This window comes from Lynx rufus, unplaced genomic scaffold (genome assembly GCF_022079265.1).
Source record: "Lynx rufus isolate CCGP_SWC_20201006 ecotype Redwood Valley unplaced genomic scaffold, mLynRuf1.p SCAF_1, whole genome shotgun sequence".
Lineage (NCBI taxonomy): Eukaryota > Metazoa > Chordata > Mammalia > Carnivora > Felidae > Lynx > Lynx rufus.
The window spans coordinates 197,029,854-197,051,964 of record NW_025814823.1 but is presented as its reverse complement, the minus strand read 5'-3'; the positions used below and the strand labels follow the sequence as shown (position 1 = coordinate 197,051,964).

The 22,111-nt window shown below is 52.5% G+C and overlaps 1 protein-coding gene across 1 annotated transcript in view; it reads left to right on the top strand.

The window, feature by feature from the left end:
- Positions 1-22,111, top strand: part of PPARGC1B (PPARG coactivator 1 beta) — a 49,856-nt gene that overhangs the window by 2,700 nt on the left and 25,045 nt on the right. The window contains exons 3-5 of the mRNA XM_047076876.1: positions 14,755-14,806; positions 15,793-15,966; positions 21,556-21,777. Coding sequence (XP_046932832.1) covers positions 14,755-14,806; positions 15,793-15,966; positions 21,556-21,777 — 448 coding nt within the window. The remainder of the gene's footprint in view (positions 1-14,754; positions 14,807-15,792; positions 15,967-21,555; positions 21,778-22,111) is intronic.

Genomic DNA, 22,111 nt, shown 5'->3' with positions numbered 1-22,111 from the left:
GGCTATTATTATCCTCTGTTTGACTGAGGCCCAGAGGGGTTAAATCGCTCGGCTAAGATCACATAGCTCAGCCCCCCACTGTCAAGCACAGTCCCTGGATCTATGTCTGACCCTTCTCAGGGCTCAGCTGGAGCCCCTGGCTTCTGTCTGGTTGCTCCAGTGACCCTTGGGGTGGTGTCATGTCTGCCCTGGCCACAGAACGGGTTCAGAGCCAGCCTGGAAAGGCATTGTCACGTGTTGGCCCGAGGGGACACGGTGTGTGGCTCTTGCTCCTCTCCTCTCGCCCTCCCGGCCTGGTGGCTGCTGGCAGTCCTTGATAGCCCCGGTGCAGGACGTGAGCTGAAACGGCTGCTGGCTGCATCTCTGGGTTTCACATGTCGCCTGCCTCCTGGGGATTCGGACGGTCTCTGCTGCTTGTTTTTAGTTTGCTTCTTATTTCCTCTTCTCTCCTCCTCTCCCTCTGCTCCCACCCTGTCCCCATCTGTTGCTGCCCCATGGGGGTCTTTTCTTCGCTTCCCAGATGTGCAGGCAGGACTTGGAATGGAAAGAGAGGCCTTCCAGGAAGGGAAGAAGCTAGCAGTTTGGGCAGCTGTTACCTGCCGGGCACCGGGCAAGGCTGCTGGCATGCGTGACGTTACGTAACCCTCGCAGCCGTCCTGTGAGGACGTCCTGTGAGCACGTCATTATCTGTACGCCACAGATGGGGACGCTGGGGCTCGAAGGATTTAGGTGTTGAACCCGAGATCACATGCTCCAACCCGACTCCTCATTTAAACATTTTTGCTTCCCAAGCTTTAATGTGCTTATGAATCATCTGGGGATCTTGTTTAAGTGCAGATTCTGAATCAGGAGGTCTGGGGATTCAGCACGAGAGTCTGCAGAATTTAATAAGGTCCAGATGAAGCTGATGCTACTGGCCCGTGGACCACACTTGGAAGAGTGCAGCCAGGAGCTTGCAGATCTTCCCCATGCCCTCCCGTGACGCCGGTGCAGATGCGCACCGCCGCGAGCTCCGTCTCCGTGCTCACCGCTCTGTATGCGCCGTCTTTCCCCTTGTTAGTTGCTGACGGGGCATCTGAGGCTTTCCCGGCATGCCCAGGACGTCATGGGCCGACCCTGCACGTCCCAGAGCCCCACTTGACTGACCGTGGTCTCCAGTGCTGGCCAGTGTTGGCATATGGGGAAACTGAGGCTCCGAGAAATGGAGGGACTCATTCAAGAGTCCGTGCCAATAGCGCGGAGAAGTCAAGGTTGGGACTTCCGGTCAGCGTTCTCCATTATTGCTTTGACCAGGAGTCCGCGGTCTTGGGGTTTCTAGTCCCGCTCCTCTCTTTAATTCTCTGTATGACTCTAGGCAAGTTATTTCCCCTCTCTGAACTTTAACTTCCTCGACGGGAAAATGGCGTAACCTTTGTCTTATGAGGATCAAATGGGCGAACGTCTAGGTTATAGCATAAAGGATTCCTATGAGCCCGAAGACCTCCGATTCTAATGGGGCGAGGGAAACCTCGCAGGTTCAGATGGCACTTATATGCAGGCACGGCGGGAACTCCGCTCCCCGAGAAATCTCACCGTTCTGTATCTGAGAACTCCCCACTTCCTGCCTCGTTCCCATCACGTGGCTTCGGTGATAACCAAGCACTGTCGGATGGTTTCCCTTTCACAGTGTAGGCGTCTGTTACTCCACTGTTAGTGCTTACTAACGACGCCCTGACCTGCCCGAGAAGCCTGGGGCAGTACCGCCTCCTGGGACACAGGAGAAGGGGGATTTGTTGGACACGGATCCACGTGATGTTCGCAGGGAACACACTTCTACGGAAGGCAGGTCCACCCGTGGCTGGAAGGAGCCCAGGCCTCAGGCGTGAGTGAGAGGGGGTCTGCTAAGCCGGCCTTCTTGGCCTCCCTTCTCCTCTGGCCCTCACTGACCCCATGACCAGGGAGGGCCTGCTGGGGCCAGAGAGAATCTGTTTCCCACCAGCTTTATCTGGGAGCCCGTGGGTCTGGGTTTCTCATCATCTGACCCACTGGAAAAGGAAAGGCAGGAGTTTCCTTAAGGGAATAAACGGATATGGAAGGAAATCACCCCCTCCCCAACCCCAGGAAAGGCTGGTGGGGGGAGGGGCGGTGAGCGTGAGGGAGACTTTGCAGGGATCACAGCAATGTGAAGCAGAGATGCCAAAACTGTCCTGGGAAGTGGGGGCTGTACCCGCATCCCCGGCTACCCCACCTATCCCACAGAGGTTTGGTGAGTACCGACTCTGTGCCAGCCACGGTTCTAGGAAAGCCCAGCCACTTGCCCTTGTGCGGTGTGCATTCTGGAGTGGGGACAGACGGTCCCTGGCTTTGTGATGCGGATAGCAGGTGGGGGTATGTATGGTTCCCTGTGACCAGGTGAGTTCCGTGTTGGGAAGGGCCTGTCTCACTGAGACTGAATGCTGGCAGAGTGGCCAGGGACCCAGGGAGGTGTCCCAGGTGGAGAGCCCAAGCCGAGAGGGTGGGGGAGAAGGCAGTCCGGGCCTCATAGCCAGGTGAGGACGTTGGGGGTTTGTCAGGGGCAGGGAGGAGTCAGGGAAGGCTTTCAAGTAGGAGAGTGAGTGACTAACCCTAGTCTCAGCTCTGCCTCCTGCTCCCTGGTGATGGTGGCAGTGCCCGTGCCCTCCCGGAGGGGGCCTTGGCTCCCTCGTCTGTTGGTCTACACCAGCAGCTTGTGACCTGGGCCTCCTGAACGCATAAAGAATCTCAAAGGTGCTAGCAGGGCTCTGAGAACATTTCCCCCTCCCCATTATTTTAAAGTCTAGTAGATAAACTTGCACAGAGCGAGGGAAAGAACCCCCCAACCGCCCGTAGTGCTATTGACGGCACTAGTCACCTGAGGAGGGGGGCGAGGGTGGGGCAGCCAAGAACTTGGGAGCTGGGTCTGGATTCACATCCTGCTTAGCAAAGTCATGTCACCTCCCTGAGCGTTACCTTTCCATCTGCAGGGTGGGGGGTACCCTCACTCACGTGCCACTCAGGCGCTCTGAGCGGGGGATATCGCCTCCCCGGGGAGTGGCTTTTTAGTCTGAGGATTCAAACAACCCTCCTCAAGGCCTTCGATTACCCATGAAACAGCGTGTGTGAAGATTAAGGTATGGGGAAACCGAGGATTCATGTGCAAAATATAATGTCACCCTATTTCTGATATGTAAGAAAGAAACACAAGTTTGGCTTTCCGTGTATTTGTATTTGGCCCAGCTCATAATGTCGAATTCGCTTAGGTTTCACAGGAGTATGATGGGTGGCCACTGCGTGGTTTTTCGTTAATAAAAATGGAGAAACCAGTGAATGAACCCGCTCATAATCTCTCCCACTGCAGAGCCCAGGGCCCTGGTGGGCTGTGGGAGAGATGATGCAGGGGGTTCCCCAGGGAGCCCAGCGTGGGAACCACAGGACCAGATGGGCTGTGAGGCCCCTCCCGGCTCCCAGGCTGCGCAGCAGGCTCAGCAGGGGCAGTTGTGGGTTGAGCGTTGCTGAGTCGTCTCTCCCTCAGCGGGTCGGTGTGTGTGTCGGCCCAGGGGCTGGGGCTGGTGTGCCGGTGGCCGAGCCCTGGCCTGGGTTCCTGGGGACCTGACTTCGGCTTCTCCCCGCTAGGCCGGGGTGGGGGGTGATCCTCAGCTACCCAGCACCCCTCCACCCACCCAGCGGCCCTGTCTCTGCTCAGAACCACCAGGAGCCAGCCCCCTGGGCGCTGCCCTTCCTGGGGGGAGTGCTGCCCCATCGGGTCCCTGGCATGAGGGCAAGGTCGCAGTCAGCGCTGGGCAGCGCCGGGCTGGAGATGTGAGCTGGCACCTTGCTGGCCTGTGGAGCGTGACATTTCCTCAAATGCCACAAAGGGGCTGCCTGACCTTCACTCCCCTGCCAGGACCCCTTTGCTGCCTCCTTCTGGGTTATTTATAACGGTGCTAACAGGCAAAAGGGCTTCTCAGCCGAGCCCTGGCCCAGCTCCCTGTCTCTCCTGGCAGTTGGGGGAAGAGACACATAAATAGAACCAAAGAACACGGACACTGTAGGACCCCAGAGAATACCTCCAGACGGAGTGTGCTGGCTACTTTTTTTTTTTTTTTTTTTTTTTAGGTCTCTGGGACTTTTTTATGTTTGTTTTTATTTTATTGTAGTAAAATGTACATAACCTAAAATTAAACATTTTTGAAGTGTACAATTCGGTGGCATTCGGCACATTCACGATGTCACACAAACGTCACTGCTATCCACTTCCAGAACTTTCTTTGTCATATGACCAAAGCCAGGTGCTTTTTCATCCATCTCCCAGCTGGCACCTGCTAGCCAACCCCGCCCCCCCACCCCCATCTCCTGAGGAAATTCAGATTTTGAGGAAACCTCACAAAATGTGCTGAGGAAGGAAAGCGTCAGCCAGTTTAGGATTGCCACGACTTGATGAGAATGTCAGCGGTCACCCCTTTCAGCCGCATCGGGTGGGCACATTTGCCAGGGCGAGCTGCAACCCTCTGCCTTTCTTCCCATTCAGGAATGGGATCAAGACAGGAGGGGATGGCTTGGTCGCAGGGAGAACCATGAACCTGCTCTCATCTCTTTCTCTTTTTTTATTTTTTTAATTTTTTTTAATGTTTATTTATTTTTGAGAGAGAGAGAGAGAGTGAGAGAGAGCAGGGGAGGGGCAGAGAGAGAGGGAGACACAGAATCTGAAGCAGGCTCCAGGCTTTAAGCTGTCAGCACAGAGCCGGACGCGGGGCTTGAACCCACAAACTTTGAGATCATGACCTGAGCCGAAGTCGGACGCTTAACTGACTGAGCCACTCAGGCGCCCCTCATTTCTGTCTCTTCTTAAGCAAAATCTATTCATTTAGCAAACTTCCCTCCTTCATTCTAAATAGGGCAAGTGTTTTGCTGAACTGAGTGCTGCCTCCCACTCAGTCGGACCACTCACTACCTTTGATAAAAATTTAATAACAGTTCCTCATCATGCAGACAGCACCTCAGAGTTTTCCCAAGCATTTTTCCGTCTAAAATAGCACACTGGGCTGGTCTGGGATAATTCCACAGCAACCAGAGGGTTACGGGTCCCTTTGTAGAGATGTGCAGACAGAGGCCTGGAGTGACGTGATCTTGGACGTGACTGATCTCATTTGAGCCATCTGCACATAGAGTAACTCAGCGTCTCATCCAGGCTGGCATTAGGGGGAGGCAAAGGAGACACATGGTTCAGGTACAAAATTAAAGGAGATGCCAAAAAAGTCAGTAATCAAGACAATTCATAGGGTTTTGTGGGGTTTTTTTTCCCCCTTGTCTTTCTTTCTCTCTTTTTTTCTTTTAAAGTAGGCTTCAGGTTCAGCATGGAGCCCAGTGTGGGACCTGAAGTTGTGACCCTGAGATCAAGGTCAAGACCTGAGCTGAGGTTAAGAGTTGGACGCTTAACCAACTGAGCCACCCATGGCACCCCTGCTAATCATATTTTCAGGCAGTGTTTAAAAATAATAAAACTGGACGCCTAAATATCCATGCAGAACAAAATACCAAATCTTTAAATAAAGGCAGGAACAGTAAGAGTGCCATACAGAGCCATATAGATGCCTGAAGCAAAAGGAAAAACCAGTACCAGTGGCCTCTCTTTATTTAGAATTTTGATATTTTGCTCATCGTGGGGTTTTTGCATTAATTTTGATTTTTTTCAGAGTGTTGCACTAGAGACAATCTGTTTTGATTACTGAGTTTTTTGGTGCCCAAGGCATGGGGTGGGGGCTGGGTGCCTCCCTCACCTCATCCTAACCCTGCCTCTGATTCCACCTTCCAATTTCTGTGTGCTACTGTGACAGAGGACCTACCTCCCGGGTCCCCAGGCCTCGGGTCACCGTATGCCAGAGCCTTTCAACCGCCGCCGAGGGTAGCATTTGCTCTCCACGGTCTATTTTTGTGCTTGCCCTTCAGCGACTGATAAAATGTTGCTCTGGGTACAGCTGATGTGTTGAAATGGTGAGTGTTCGTGTCAGGTGGCTTGTGTGATCGGATATCTTCATTCTTGACCTCGCAAAGGGGCCTGGAACCAGGCAAGAAAAGGAGTTCTTGGCGGGTTTGCCCCCACCGTGTTGGATAAAACTCGAAATCATTATCCGGTAACTGAGGCTCCCAGGCATTTTGGCCTCGTCTCGGGGCTGTATGGAAAAACATGTTCATGCTGCTTTCTTCGTACTGTCATGCACAGTTTACAAGGCACGTCCGCCTGTAGCTCGTTTTGTTTATTGAGCACCTACTATGTGCCGAGTATGGCGCTCGGCACCAGGGAGACAGTTGGGGGAGGCGCCAACGTGTAGGTGGATACGGGAAAAATGGGGTCGGGCTCTGGAGAGGCTGGTGGCCGGCGACTGCACAACTGGGTGAATCTTCTTCATGCCTCTGAACTGTCTGCTTCAATGTGGCCAAAATGGCAAATTTTATGTTATGTATATTTTACCACAAGTTTTAAAAATACCGGGGGCGGTGGGGGGAATGGAAATACCAAGGAATAGAGTGCTAATTGAGGGCATTGCCGCAGAGTGGTGTTACCGTAAGAGGGAGACGGGGCTGTCTGTAGGATACAGTGCTCAGGAAGGCCCATCTGGGAGGGACATTTAATCTGCTGCGGGGATCATAAGAAGCAACCAGCCATTCGAAGATGCAAGAGAGAGGAGGCAGTCCGGGCAAAGGGAGTGCCAGCACAGAGAGGCCCCAGGCTGGAAACTCAAGCCACACAACAGTTCCACAGGGGAGGCTGGTCTCAGGAGATGCCAAGAGGCTGGGTGACGCCCTGCGACTAGTAAGTGACGAGCCGGGGCCAGCTCTGCCTCAACAAATCAACAGATACCTGCACATGCTTTGCAGTTTGCCAAGCACTTTTCCTGCCACTCTCCTTTGAATTCAAGAGCCCTTGAACTCAAGTGCGTGAAATTGACTGCAATTGCAGGCAGACGCAACGTGCGGATCGCACTGTCCCCAGAACACCTTCGCTCGCTCCCTCACTTGCTCAAGTGGCAGGATATAGTCCAACCTTTTACTGTTTTAAAATAAATCACGCAACGTCCACCCCTTTCCTGGGCCTGGGGCAGCCTGGGCCTTCTGAAAGGCAGGCCTGTCGTGCCAGTAGGGGTGCGATGGGGCTGGGACACAGCTGATGGCACCTTCTACAGCCTTGCTGCCAAGGGAGGGGCATCTGGGCCGTGCACAGCCACCTGCCAGGGCATTCAGGAGCCACTCCGCCCCAGGTAGCTTCACCTGGGCATAGCTCCAAGAGACTTTGCAGATCTCTGTTTGATAAGGGGCCGCTTGAAGGCAACAGGGAGGGGGAAGGAGATGACTAAGATAACACCCACCCCGGGAGACTTACTGCCTCAGTTTCCTTATCTGCAAAAGAAGTCTTTCTACAGAATCTTCCAGCACCCAAGCCCCTGGTTTCTGTGCTGTTTGTAGTCCATCGTAGGTATTTATTTCCAGTGCTGGGCAGGCTTCAATCCATGTACAATAGGCATCTTATCTGATGAGAGTGCGAACAGTAGCGGGGTGGGGTGGGGTCTGGAGAGGGGAATTCTTAGGAAAAAGTCAGTAAGAGCACAAAATCATAAAACATAATAATGAAGCCTCATGACATGTACATTATTTCCAGTCTTTTGCTGTAGAGCTGTTTGGGTACCAGCTGAACCCACTTAGGGTTCTCCCAGCTCATCTCCTGTATAGGCCACACCCACTGTACCAGGGCTCCTGTTTCCAGATTGGGGATTCATTCAGTTGGATCAAGAATTTCTAGTAACAAACAGGTTTGAGAAGAAGCAGAGCTGACCCCAGGTACACAGGCAACCCAGCCAGCGGGAGTTGAAGTGTGGATGCCCTAGGGGGTCCTCCCTGCGGCTCTGGGGCACCGTGGGCATCAGTGAACACTGATGTTACGGGAGGAGATTGACAGTGTTGATGAACCTGGCCGGCTGGTGAGAAGAGCTCCATCCAGTCACTGGTATCTGGTCACCCTTCCTGGTTAGCTAGGTGTGGCTTGGCCTCATAGCTCAGTTTGGAATTCTAGAACCCATTTTGCTCTCTGGGCTGGAGAACTCACTCTCACCAGACCTGATGACCTCCCATTGGGTCGCCTTTACATTAAACCTTAAGCGGGCAGCTGTATGGCCAGAACTTGGGCGCCAGTGAAAAGGGCTGAACATCCCTGAGTTGTGCTTGGCAGGTCTGGGGCCAGATGCTTCCACGTGGAAAAGGCCTTGAGTGTTGTTGTCAGAGAGCCTTTCAATGGCCTGGCTTATCTACTCTCAGGGTGTTTGTTCTTTTAGGCTGGGCCCAGAACCCTTCCATTTTCAACTTACTCTTAGTGGAGCTTAGCTTTGTGTCTGTGGCTCCCGTGTCTTGTTTCAGAGGATATGTAAGGATTTCTGTGTGGACTAAGATCAATTACTCATCTTACTGTTCTCCTAGAAGTCTCCTTAGGAGTTTTGTACTAATTTGGAAGACAGTGGGAAGATTAGATTTTTTTTTTTTTTTTAATGTAAGAGAGATGAATTAGTCATAACTTTTTCATTGATAGGTGACAGAAACTCCAGCTGGCATGTAATCTGAAAAGGAACTTACTCACTCATATAACTGCAGAGTACAGAGAATAGACTGGCTTCAGGCACAGCTGGATCCAAGTGTTTGAATTATTTTATCAGGACTCTCTGTCTCTCTCTGCTTCTTGGTCTGCATTCCTTACGCCGGCTTCCTTTTCAGGCAGGCTCTCTTCCCAGGTGGTGCCAAAGATGGCTGCCAGTCGCTCCAGAATTAAATTTAATCAGCTGAGCCCCTCTGTCTAAACGAGACGGCGAATTCTTGGGTGTTCACTCTGATCCACCTCTGAACCAACTGAAGCAGTTGTTGTGGTCACTGGATGAAGCATTTTAATTAGCCAGACCGTGCTTACCTGGACTGTCTGGGTGGCAGGGAGGGGCGGCTTCCCCAAGAAAAATCAGGAGGCCGCCACCATTAAGAAGGGGGGGTGGGTGGGAGGCCAGCCACATCAGAGGTGGGAGGGGAAGAAAACGTGTGTAATGAAATGGCTTTGGAGGAACTTTATGAATACCAACCTTACGTCCTTCGTAGAAGGCGAGGATGGGCCCAGAGTTCTAGATCTAGACCAGGCCAGTTCTGATTCATGAGTAGTGGCTACTAAGGCTCCATTCTGAGTAGGCGTGGGGCTCAGCAGGAAATATAGTTGTGTTCAGTTAGTGGTGTCCACCATGGTGAGGAAGGCAGGAAAGGTGACCTCACTGCCGGGTACCTGCCACCGTAGCAGCTCTCGTGGCTGGGCTGGGCATTCCCGATTGCAATTTAAAAGAGAAAACTTGCCTCAGACCGTCAAAGACAGCTTATTATCAGTGGAGGAGGCTCTGAGCTGGTAGTAGGGTGCCAGCCTAAGTACCATCTCGTACTTAGAGCATCCAAGATGGTGGTCAACAGGTCTGTCAGGCCTGGGTAGGGGCTCTGCTCCCCACCATCCCAGGCAGGCCTTGGAGACAGCCAGTGTAGTCTGGCTGTCAGAGCGAGGGTGTTCCTCCAGCAGAAACCATGAGTGATGATAACACTGGGATCCAGGAGCTGGTGGAGGTGGAAGGAACACAGGGTTGGAAGAGCCAGTCGATTTAACCAGTAGGTTTAAGGACTGAGGGGATGGGTAAGAAGACAAGTTCAAGCATTGATCCTCTGAGAGCCCCTATTTTTCCGTCAGTTAAGTGGAGATGCTGACCACTGACCACTCCTGCATTTGGGAAGGTGTCCATGAGAGCGTAGCTGTGAATGTCACTTGAAAGTCAACTGTAGGTGCTGTATCTCTGACTACCATTCATGGGGTGTCTGATGCATGCTAGGCTCCCAACCTATGTTACTTTATCTTTGTAAGAACCCTGTGGGGTAGGATGCTTTTTATTATCCCCATTTCTTCAAGAGAAACTGAAGTGGCCAAAGTTATGTCCTGACCTCAAAGGATTAGCATTAATAGCAAAGCCAGGGCCCCGACCTTTGTCTAAGCCTCTTTCCATTTCAAGACAGTATTTCTCGCTCCGCCTTTGTGTCCCCTTCGGTAAATTCATTAATTCATTTATTTATTAGTTAAATGCCGAGTTTTACCTAGATAGTTCCTGAAAGCCTATGTGGATTTCAGAGACTAGATTAGTACAGAATTGCATCAAATGCTTGATTGAGCAAGAGGGGTCATAAAGTCTGTCTGTTTGATGTTCTCTTTGATAGGAGGGGCAGTGGGAACTGAGAGGGGAGGTGACATAGCAAAGTGCACACATGGTAAAGGACACATAGTGAATGTGGACAGACCCAGAACCCGAGCTCTGTCACTGCTGCCTCCCTCTTTCCCCCTTCCTGCTTCCTTCTGCTCAGTAACTCCGAGAATGTGCTCTGGGCCAGGGACGAAGCTCGGCGATTTGCTGATTGTAGTCAGGAAAGTGGAGTCACCAATTTTTCCTGAAGATGCATTCTTTCTTAAGCAGGGAATCGATTTCCAACAAGATACACAGGCTTCCAATGAAGCCACTTATGTGAATCTGTACAAAACACCATTAATCCACTGCTAGGGCCATTTATCTCCCTGGCTAAGGGCGGCCACAGCCTTTTCAGATCAGGGGTGTGATGCTGCTGAGGGAATGGGTACAGAGGGCTCAGCGACCAGAGGGGCATCCCCCGGCAGGGTTGTGAACGGACCAATAGTGGAGACCAGAGGGGGCCATATGCACGAGACGTCCTGTGTGTGGCCCCACACCTGTTCCTGTGCAGCCGTGAACCTGCCACATGACTTGGATCTTTCTCACATCTTGTCTGAAGCTCCACCTTCCTATCTGTAAATGGGAATAAATGGTCTTGAATGTTCCTTCTCACTTTCAGAAGTAAAAAAAACACAGGCTTTGCAGGGAACAAAGAGACTTGGCTTGGAATCTCAGCTTCGCCTTTCTGGGACCCTGGGTACTGTGGGTTGAGCTGTGTCTTCCAAAAGATGATGTTTGAATCCTAACCCTCTAGTACCTCAAGAATGTGACCTGATTTGGAGATAGGGTCTTTACAGAGGTCATCTAGTTCAAGTGAGGTCATTAGCATGGACCCTAATCCAACATGGCTGGTGTCCTTATCAAAAGGGGAAATGTGGACACAGAGACAGGCACCCACAGAGGGAGGGAGCGGTGGGAAGACATACGGGGAGAAGGTCGTTCACAAGCCAACAAGAGTGGCCTCAGAAGGGGCCGCCCCTGCCAACACCTTGAGCTCAGCCTTCCAGCCTCCAGAGCTGGAAGAGAAAACATTTCTGTTGGTTAAGCCACCCAGCCAGGGACACCTGGGTGGCTCAGTCAGTGAAGCATCCCACTCTTGGTTTCTGCTTGGGTCATGGTTTGTGAGATTGGACTCTGTGCTGATGGCACTGAGCCTGCTTGGGATTCTCTCTTTCTCCCCCACCCCCCCTGTCTCTGCCCCTCCCCTGCTTGCTCTGGCTCTCTCAAAAAGGAATAAATAAACTTAAAAAAAAAAAAAAAAAGCCACCCAGCCTGTGGCGCTTGGTTACAGCAGCCCTGGGCAACTAATGAGAGTGACTCCCTCTCTGAGTTTCCTGATTAGTAACGGGACAATGACATCTGCCCTGGAGGGTTATTTTAGGAATCTGATGAGAGGATGTGCATAAGGTACTTAGTGCAGCCCTCGGCGTTTGGTAAGCGCTCAGTAATAGCAGTGGCTGTAGTCAGTCCTGTGCTGTGACCTCCCAGCTCTGCTAGTGGGGCCCGCAGAAGATGGCTGGTAAGGAACAAGGAGGCCTCAAGTCAGACCTTTCCAAGAGAACTGGGTCACCCAAGGCACCCCTTCCAAAAGCCTCTCCAAATACGGAGAGGGCCAGAGAAATCACCATTAACGCAGTGCTTAATGGTTTTTAGCTAGAGAGTGGCCCCGGCCCTAATTGCCAAGGCCGCGAAGCTGAGGTTTCTTTATTTTTGTGTCCTGGGTATACTTAGGGTATGCCGAGCTGCTGTGGCTAATCGATAAGTGCAGCAGTCACTGCCATTTTATGGGTGTTTTGTAAAGGAGGTGGCATGGTTTTGATGGGAAGGACACTCCCTGGATGACCCTGAGCAAATCTACTATCCTCTTTGGGCCTCAGTTTCCATATCTGCAAAGTGAAGGAGGTAGGCCAGCCGGCCAGGAGTCCTTAGGCTGCGTTCGTGAAGGCCTAGAAGTATGAATTTCTTGCACGCACACGCGTTGCTCAGACATATTTAATGGGTAACCTAAAAGCTGTCCATAGCTTTCGTCTGGTTCTTGAAGGGGCCTCTGACTCCCAGATTGTCCACGGTGACTGTCCTGGACAGCCTCTCAGGGCGGCTGGTTCCTCGCCAGTCTGGGTTTCTAGGCCTCAAGAAGCAAGTCCTACAGATGTGGCTTCTCTGAGTTACAGGGATGCGAGGGATCCGGGACATAGAGAGAACTCCCCAAGGGAGCTCATCACTGAGGGCTTTGCCGGCCAATGAGACCCCAGGGGCAGTGAGACACTAGCCGTTCAGCACGTTCAGCACTCACGTGTCTCTGCTTTGGCCCTCCCTCCCACTCCACAGGCCCTCGGTGTGCCCGCCCTGCCTGCCTGAGTGGTACCTCCCAGCCCCGCCACCTGCCCCTGTCCTGGATGCCACATCCGCCTGCTTCCCTGCTGGCCCCACCCCCATCACGCTTGGAGTAAAACCCAAATCCCTTCCAATCCCCACCTGATCCGGCCTCCACCTGCCTCTCTGAAGGCATCTTCCCCCATCCCTCCCCCCCCCCCCCCCCCCCCCCCCCCCCCGTCACTTCCCAAGCTGCCGCCTCACCAACCTTTGGTCGGTGCCTCGTGCTCTAGGCCTGGCTCGCACTTGGGTCTTTGCCTTGCTGCCCCTCCGCCTGGAACATTCTTCCCCACGTCTTCCACTGCCTGACTTCTCCAAGTCTCAACTCGGATGTCGGCTCTCCCAGGAAGCCTTTCCTGACCCCCCCACTAACAGAGACTTCGCCTCCCTCTCTTGTCCTCCGTCAGTGCACCTGGCCTGTTTCCTTCGTGGCACTAACCCAACCTATAATCAAATATGCATGTGTTTTCTTCCCCTCGAAGATGTCAACTTGTGAAGGAATCAACTGAGGCCTCCATGTCCCGGCGCCTGGCTCATAGTAGCATTTAATAAATGTGGGAACGCACTCACTAGCGTGGCTAAAATTAAAATGACTGTGACAACACCCAGTGCCGGGGAGGGTGTGGAACAGTCGGCGCTCTCAGCACAGCTGATAAGCATGTACCGCGGCACGGCAATTTGGGAGAACAATTTTGTCGTTTTATCAAGTCACATCCATTTATGACCCAGCAATTCCACTCCGAAATGTTTACCCAGGGGAACTAAAAACGTACGTCCGCGCAAAGGCTTGTGCACACATATTGCAGACGTGTTCGCGGTAGCCAGGGACTGGAAACAAACGGATCATCTGTCTAGAACAGGCAAGGCTGCTGCATCCGCACAGCCTCTGACGGGACACAGAGGAGAAGGAAGCTGCCAGAGGAGGTTCCCTGCGGCCAGGGCAGCTGAGCGTGATGACCAGAAGTAGTAGGGTGTTGGGCGGGGCCTGGAATGATCCTGGGGTGGGGGGATGTCCCTGGAGACAGAGGCTCGCAGGGCACCATGGTCCCTAGTCTGAGCAGGGGACCAGCCCCTTGAGAGAACCTGGCCCTGGTGCTGCCTGTGGATACAGGCTTCTTGCAAAACGCCAATTAAGACATTTGACCCAAATTCGGATAAAAGCCTTTTTCCTGTGTCAAGTTGAGCTAATAATATACATTTGTTCATAATTTATGAGGCTTAGTAAGTGGGAACAATTAAGGAAAAGGCCTGTGCAAAACCTATTTCTTTTAAGTGTCACATAGGCGTTTTTTTGTTCTCTAAGGCAGCTCCACCCTCTCTGCCCACCATGAGACACTGTTGTCATTGTTATTATTATTATTATTTCTTTCTCTTTTTTTAAATTAAAAAGATTTTTTAAATGTTTATTCGTTTTTGAGAGAAAGAGCGAGAGTGGGGAGGGGCAGAGAGAGAGGGAGACACAGAATCCGAAGCAGGTTGCAGGCTTCGAGCTGTCAGCACAGAGCCCGATGCGGGGTTCGAACCCACGAGCCACGAGATCATGACCTGAGCTGAAGTCGGACAGTTAACTGACTAAGCCAGTCAGCGCCCCTGTTCCTTCCTTCCTTCCTTCCTTTCTATTTATTTATTATTTTTTTAATGTTTATTTATTTTTGAGAGAGAGAGAGACAGAGACAGAGCTCGAGAGGGGAAGGGCCAGAGAGAGAGGGAGACACAGAATCCGAAGCAGTTTGCAGGCTCTGAGCTGTCGGCACAGAGCCCGACGCGGGGCGCGAACTCACGAACCGCGAGATCATGACCTGAGCCGAAGTTGAACGCTTAACCGACTGAGCCACCCAGGAGCCCCATATTATTATTCTTACTTGCTATTGTTACTGTTAGCTACCATTTATTGAGCCCCTCCTGAGCCAGGCCATAATATCACCTTACTTAACCTTAACTGTATGAGGCAGGAGGTGTCCCATTCTATAGGTAAGGCAGTTGAGTTTCAGAGGGAAAAAGAGAACTTGCCCCAGGTTTCACAGCTGGCGAGTGGGGATTATGACTCGGGTCTGCCGGACCCCAAGGCCTCTTTCTGTCCACCTCCCAGCTTGGGCCGTCTCTTTGTCCTTCTACTGGTAGTTGTTAAATGTGGGAGCCAGGTGAGAAAGCCCTCACCTTCTGATTCAGTGAGTCTGGGGTTAGGCCTGAGAATCTGAATTATTTCCAACATGGTCCCAGGTGGTGTCGACACTGCCGGTCTTGGGACCACACGTTGAGAAACGCTGGTTCAGTCAGTGCTGTCGCCACAGTCCTCCCTGCCTCCCTTCTACCCCACCCACCACTGTCAGGTGGCTTTTAGCCTTGGAGACCTTTTCCGGTATATTTGCATATGCACTATTGTACGGAAAGAATTGCGTCGTTCGATTTTTCTCTTTATGGGCTAATATTCGACCCGCTATATGATTTAGTTTTCATGATTTAGTTTCAGTTTTAGATTTTTAGTTTCTATGATTTAGTTTTCATTTCTATTTAACGTGTCTTGGAGAGTGTGTAGGTCTGCCTCGTTCTTTTCAACAGTTCCATGCTACAGGTGGTGATAGTTTTGTTTCCCTGCTGTGCACGGATGAGCAGTCTTCCACATCTTAGACATGATACACATCCACCTGTAAAATCCCTGAGACTGTGGCTGAGTATTTCTCCAGAATATTGTAATCACTCAGTAATGCCAGCCATTATTACTGCTGTTGTTTGTTTCATTATTAATATCGCATCCCAGAAACCCCTTTCATCTGGGGACAGTAATGCAAATGAGTCTCTGTTTGCAGCTTCTAATGAAGTTTTGCACACAACGGTTTTGGTAAGAGGAGGGAGGTGCTATGGGAAAGAGGCGTTGAGGGATGTGTAGGAGTGCAAAGGAGGAGGGGAGAGAGCAGCGGGCAGGATTTGTATTGCCAGGGCCTGGCTTGGTTCCTGGTACTTTCAACAGCTGCAAGGGTGTTGGGGCCTACCTTCACATTTCTTGGTCTCATGGCAAAATCAGGCCTTGGCCAAGGGCTGCCCGAGGCCCAGGCTGGCAGCACCATGAGCAAGAGGGTCTGTGCTTGGACCCAGCTCTGACTCGCTTCCTTCCTTCCTGTCTCCTCAGGGTGGGGGGTCCGGGGAGGAGCAACTCTGCGCTGACTTTCCCGAGCTTGACCTCTCCCAGCTGGACGCCAGCGACTTTGACTCAGCCACCTGCTTCGGGGAGCTGCAGTGGTGCCCGGAGAGCTCCGAGACTGAACCCAGCCAGTACAGCCCCGACGACTCAGAGCTTTTCCAGGTACGTTCTCCGAGCCTCGCGGTGACTCCCTCTACTCCTGAAGGCCTGGCTCTGCCCTGCACCACCTTCTTTTGCACTTGGTCGTGCAAAGAAGTCTCATCTCCCACCAAAGCTCTTGGGACCCTGCCTCTCGTCCTGGATCTGCCCTTGATCTTGGGCACTTCTCATCCCCTTGCCGAGCCTGTTATCACCTCTGGACAGTGAGGGCTGGGAAGAGCCGCTCTTGCTATGCCGCCCAGTCAGAAATGAGCCGCTCTGTGGGCCTGGGTGGTTTCAGGACCTCCCTTTCCTATAATATCTCACTGAATTCTCATCCCTACCCTGTGAGGCAGGTGTGATTCTGAACCCATTTTATAGATGAGGAAACTGAGGCTTGGGGAAGTTAAGTCACATGCCTAGGGCGATTTACCTAGTCAGAAGCTAAGCTACATGCAAACCCAGTCTGCCTGCCTCCCGAGCCAGGGCTTGATAACCACGGCGATGCTATAATGGAGGTGACTCACATGTATTGAACAACTGCTCTGAGGCAGTACTGTCCCTGTTGTGTGTTAACTCATTTAATTCTCCTAACAACTCTTAGACCAGGTACAGTTATCTTCATTTTCCAATTGGAGCCTAGAGACTTCTTTAAAAAAAAGAGGCGGGGCGCCTGGGTGGCTCAGTCTGTTGAGCATCCATCCGACTTCAGCTCCGGTCATGATCTCACAGTTCATGGTTCAAGCCCCGCGTTGGGCTCTGTGCTGACAGCTCAGAGCCTAGAGCCTGCTTCAAGTTCTATGTGTGTGTGTCTCTCTCTCTGTGTCCCTTTCCCATTCATGCTCTGTCTCTCTCTCTCTGTCTCTCAAAAATAAATTTAAAAAGTTAAAAAAAAAAAAAAAGAGAGAGACAGTGCTGAGAATTGCTGTGCATTTCAATGCCTCTCACCTTGTGTGCTCTGTGTCCAGTCTTGGTGGCACATGATGGGTGACATTTCCTTTAAGAAGCCCTCTCATATGGAATAATAATGATGTCTGGGATTTGCGTCAAAATAAAACGAGTTTTGCATGCATTTGCGTGTGTAGGTGTGTGGCCTGGAGGGTAATATGTGAAATAAAATTGACCGTGTTGTTGGGGCGCCTGGGTGGCTCAGTCGGTTAATTATCGACTCTTGGTTTTGGCTCAGGGCATGATCTCGCGGTTCAAGAGTTTGAGCCCCGCATCGGGCTCTGCGCTGACAGTGTGGAGCCTGCTTGGGATTCTCTGTTTCCCTGTTTCTCCGTGCCTCCCCTGTTCGTGCTCTCTCTCTCTCTCTCTCTCTCTCAAAATACATACATACATACATAGTTAATAAAATTGACCGTGTTGAAGTGTTGTGATGGGGACATCCAGATTTATTATTCTTTCCTTGAAATATGCTCCCCTATAAAGACTTGGGGGAGAGGCTCTAGCTCCCCATGCCTGTCTGGCGATATAATAATAATAACAACAATAATGTGCTGGGTGTCAAATGCCATGCTGACGTGTCACGAGCACCATCTCGTAGACTCCCGACGTGTTGTAGCTTTCTTTCTAGAAATGGAAACTCCTTCTGTGCATCAGGCACTGTGCTGTGTACAGTGTAGAGAGAAAACTGACCCCAGATCAGTTAACACAGAAACTGTGGTCATTGTGACATGGGCATGAAAGGAATGAGCCAGGTGTGAGAAAAGGATCTGAAGACTGGCTGGTCAGGAAAAGCCTCTCTGTGTGCATGAAATGGTCTTGGATGCAAGTGAGCCTGATGTGGCCCCAGGGCTCCCAGCCCAGCAAGGAAGCCAGAAAACCCTCACAGACAGATAGGGCTCTGGCCAAATTCTGCCCACCCAGCCCCTCTCCCTGTCATGGTCTGCACACCCCGCCCGCTCTCCCAGTCCCAGGCCAGTTCCACCCACTGCCCACCGGTGCGTCCCTATGGGTGTGATTCTGTGATCAGCGCCTGACCCCCCCTACCACACACACGTCATAAATCCCATGACCGTGGGGGCCACGATGGCACCGTGCATTTCTAGCACGCTGCACAGAGCCTGGCACTTTCTCAGGGCTTAATAAATGCCGATCAGATGAGTAATTCCTTCAATGCCAGCTCTCATGTCGCCCCCTTGGTGAGTTACTTCCTCTCCTGGGCTCCCATCTTGTGTGCGCCTGTGCGGGCACATGTATGCTAGTGTCTCCATGTGTCCTTTAGACTCTGAGCTCCTTGAGGACAAACAGCATCTGATTAGTCTCTGGGGCCCTCGTGCATTGTAAGGACTCGATCACGTGTGTTGAATGAAGGAACCGATTGTGATACTTTCTTTCCTGCCAAGGGCCAGGCGTGGCCCATTCCAAAAACCTCAAGCTGGCATCGTGGGTTCTCCATCGGCCACAAGCTCAGTTTTCTCATTTGACCAGTGGGAATCCTAGAGCCCTGCTCCTGTGTCAGAGTTGTGTTTCCCCAGTCAAATGGCGCCATTTCTATGGAAATAGACTAGGAGTGTGGAGGACAAGCCACTGTAACAGTGTTAACGGCAGGGGGTGGGGTGGGGGGGCAGAGATGGTGTCTTCCATTTTTCTGTGTTCCCAGAGTCCTAGGGCCAGGGCCATAACGATCACTAATTAATTTTGGAGGAAGCAAGCATTTGGTTGTTTTATCAGTTTGCTGCGTGGTCTTGGGCCCTGAGGCTGGGCCTTGGTTTCCCCATGCAAGGAATAAAGAAGGGATGTGGATTCCATCAGTAATTCTTCATCTGCTGGGGAGAGGGTCACCAGGTCCTTTTAGGCTCTGGTGAAATATATGGGCCTACTGCTGGACAAAAAGGCGGAAAAACTGATACGCTGGGTTTTCTGCACCCTAGTCGAGCCCCCTGGACGGGGGGGGATTTTTGAGTGTTCTGTGGCCCTTGTGACAGAAATCCTGTTCTGTGTCATTCCTTCCAGACCCTCCTGGGCCTTCAAAGTGAAGCACTTTTCCCTCAGATTTCTTGAAGACTCCTTTTCCTCTAGCTTGAGAGCCGCTCAGGAAGGCTGGGGTGGGGCTGAGTCTATTAATATCCTTTCCTCCGCTGATTAACTCTCCATTAATTTGCACTCTACTTCCAAGCAGAGTGGGGAGAGCCTGGCCAATGGGCCCGGGAAGAGGAGAGGGTGGCACGGCCCCCGGTGATGTATTACCCTTAGCACTGACGGATGCTGCGGGCAGAACGGCCTTTCCCCCGAGCTGGAGCGGCCCAGGAAGGGCTGAGGAGAGGGAGGAGGCCTTTTGTCACTCATTTTGATTTCGTCCAGCCTGTTGGGTGCTTCTTGAGGTCTTTGCCATGTTGTATTCATTTTTGCGCGGTGCCTGGCACGTAGTGAGTCCTTGACCGCCCCCCCCCCCCCCCGCCCCTGCTCTGACTTGCTGTGTGACCTTGACAAGTCTGTTTCCTGGACTTTCATTCTCCGCCTGCCCCCTCAAAATGAATGGCGAATAGGTTTCCTCATGAGGAAATGGGGAATGGTAGTCATTGCCTAGAGGGCCGTGTTAAGAAAGATTTTGGTGTGGAAGGAACGAAGGCCACAATTGGTTAGTGATATGGGGGGAGGCGGGGCATGTGGGCCGCATGTTTAACATTTCTGGTCATCGCTACAGGAGCCCTTAGGGATCCAGCTCTGATATTTGTGATAGTTCATAGTATCTCTGGACATTTGGCCGTTGTCCCTGTGAGAAAGGGAACTCTCGCTCCATCCAGTGCCGATGACATCATTTCTGAATAACTTCCTTCTTAGAATCTCTCCTTTGAGACGAAGATCTGAGTCTTGCCCTGTGGCCAGAAGTCATTGTTTGGTGCATTCATTCTTCTCTGTAGATCTGCCTGGAAGCCACCTGCCCCAGGCGCTGAGCTAGGCCTGGGAGCACCCTAGGGAGCATTTCTAGCACTGCTTCCCAGCACAGCCTTCCTAAGCAGACAGTTAGGGTGGGGGTGGGGGCAGGAATCATGTCTTCCCATTTTGCAGGAAAAACAGCAAGGCTTAGAAGAGAGAAGCTGTTTGGCCACAATCACCCTATGGTGGCAGAGCCCCAGGTGGTCAGCCCCAAGAGTGGTCATTGGGTCCCCGGTTGCAAGGTCTGAACTCCCTGCTGGGCTAGACAGATCGCTCTGGGAATACGGGGGGCTCTGGCCTGAGGGTGGTGGCAGCGGGTGGGGGGCGTGGGGAGCAGTCGAGTGAGCCCCATCACATTCTCAAGCCAGAGTCCACGGGCCTGGATCTGCCCTTGTGTGTCATTTCCCCCACCCCCACACACACTCCCCAGGGCCTGGGTCAGGCCCAACGAAAACCTCCTTTTGACCTTTCTTTTATTTTAGCTCTGTTCCAAAAATTACAAATGCGTTTGTTCTCTCCTCCCCATGTCCCCCCTTCGAGTTACTCAGCTGCTGCTCCAGTTGCAAGGGCTGGAACAGATTTAGTGCAGCCAAAGGGCCGTCACGAGATGCATATTTCAGATGCACTTCCTGAAGAAAGGATAAACAGCCTGACCTGGGATGGGAACGAGTGCTGGCGGGGGCATCATGTGACAGAATGTGCCTCCTGCCAGGACAGGCCCAGCAACCAGGGTTTACTAAACGAGCGAGGTGCCTCGCTCACCTAGAAGCAGTGTGATGGCCACACGCCAGGGCCTCTGGGCATGGGGGCCGCTGGGCTGGTGTCTGCGGGTGGTCTGGGAGCATCCATGCTGACCCGTGTCATTACAGATCTTAGACATCAGAAAAGCAAGAGTCTTGGCTCATGTATGTCATGGTGGAAGTCCTGCCTCTGTCCCGGATCTGCTATGTGACCCTGGACACCTTGTTCAACCTCCACGATCCTCAGTTTCCCCAATTGCAAAATGGAGATTAGAGTAGCGCTCCCCTGGTAGAGGTTATTATAAGGTTTACCTGAGGCAAAGTTCACGAAGCCTTTCTGTTCCTCGCTCTTGCCTAAGCACCCACAGCTGGTAAGTGTGGGATCTGGGATTCAACCCCAGCTCCAGAGCCCAAGCTCCTGACCGCTCTTGAGCGGTGAGCGAGGCCTGGAAACCCTCTGGGCAATCGTAGTGGTTTTCTTATTGCTGTGGTTGTCATTGTCATGGCCAACCCTGAAGCTTCCAGCGTATACACTGCCTGCCTGGGCCCCAGAGTCAGAGGGGCTGGGACGCTGTGGTGGATGCTGTTCTCAGAGGCAGAGAGACCAGCTTCAGGGGCTGGGGGCTGCGTCCCAGGAGTTGGATGCAGGAGGCCGTGGTATAGAGCTGCTGTCCTTGGTAAAGGGGCCAGGTGTCTCAGGTGGACAGCCCTGTGCCCAAGGTTGCACACTGATGAGCAGCAGAGTTAGGAGCGGGGCTCCCAGGGCAAGGCTCCTTCCAGCATCACCTGCTGCCTGCTCGCAAACTTCTGTGATTCCTGGAGTCGATAACATATTTCTTCGGCATCTGCTATCCCGGCAACGCTGAGCCATCTGATGACTGGGGAAGGATGGGAGGGGATTGGAAGGGGGGGCTGACGGTGCTGCGTGTGCGGAGCCCAAGGCATTGGCTAACTGTGTCCCTCTCTGCTCCACCTGTGCTCCTCACTTCAGATAATCGACAGCGAGAATGAAGCTCTCCTGGCAGCGCTCACCAAGACCCTGGACGACATCCCCGAAGACGACGTGGGTCTGGCCGCCTTCCCGGCCCTGGACGGTGGAGACGCACCATCCTGTACTTCGGCTTCGCCTGACCCCTCATCTGCACCCCCCAGTCCCAGCCCCTCTCTGGAGAGGCCCCAGGCCCCAGCGCCTGAGGTGGACGAGCTCTCACTGGTGAGAACCTGCTTCTAACTGAAGTGATGGCCGTGGCCTGGGATATGGCGTGTGGTTGCAGGGGTGGTGGGTGTAGGGGAACCAGCTCCCGATCCGGCAGGGGTGTCCCTGCATCTCGGACAACAGGGGTGCACAGCGGGCAGCCTAGATGGGGCCTCACCTTTCCCACCTGTACGGCTGGCCTAACCATGGAGGCTCTACTTGCACCTCGTAGGTCCTTTGGCATTTTATGGATTGGCCTCCGTGATTAGTCAGCTCTTGAAATTACGTGTGAAAACGTTTTCCTTAAGGTTATACCTGCATACACAGTAAAAATTCAAGCAGGAGATGTGGA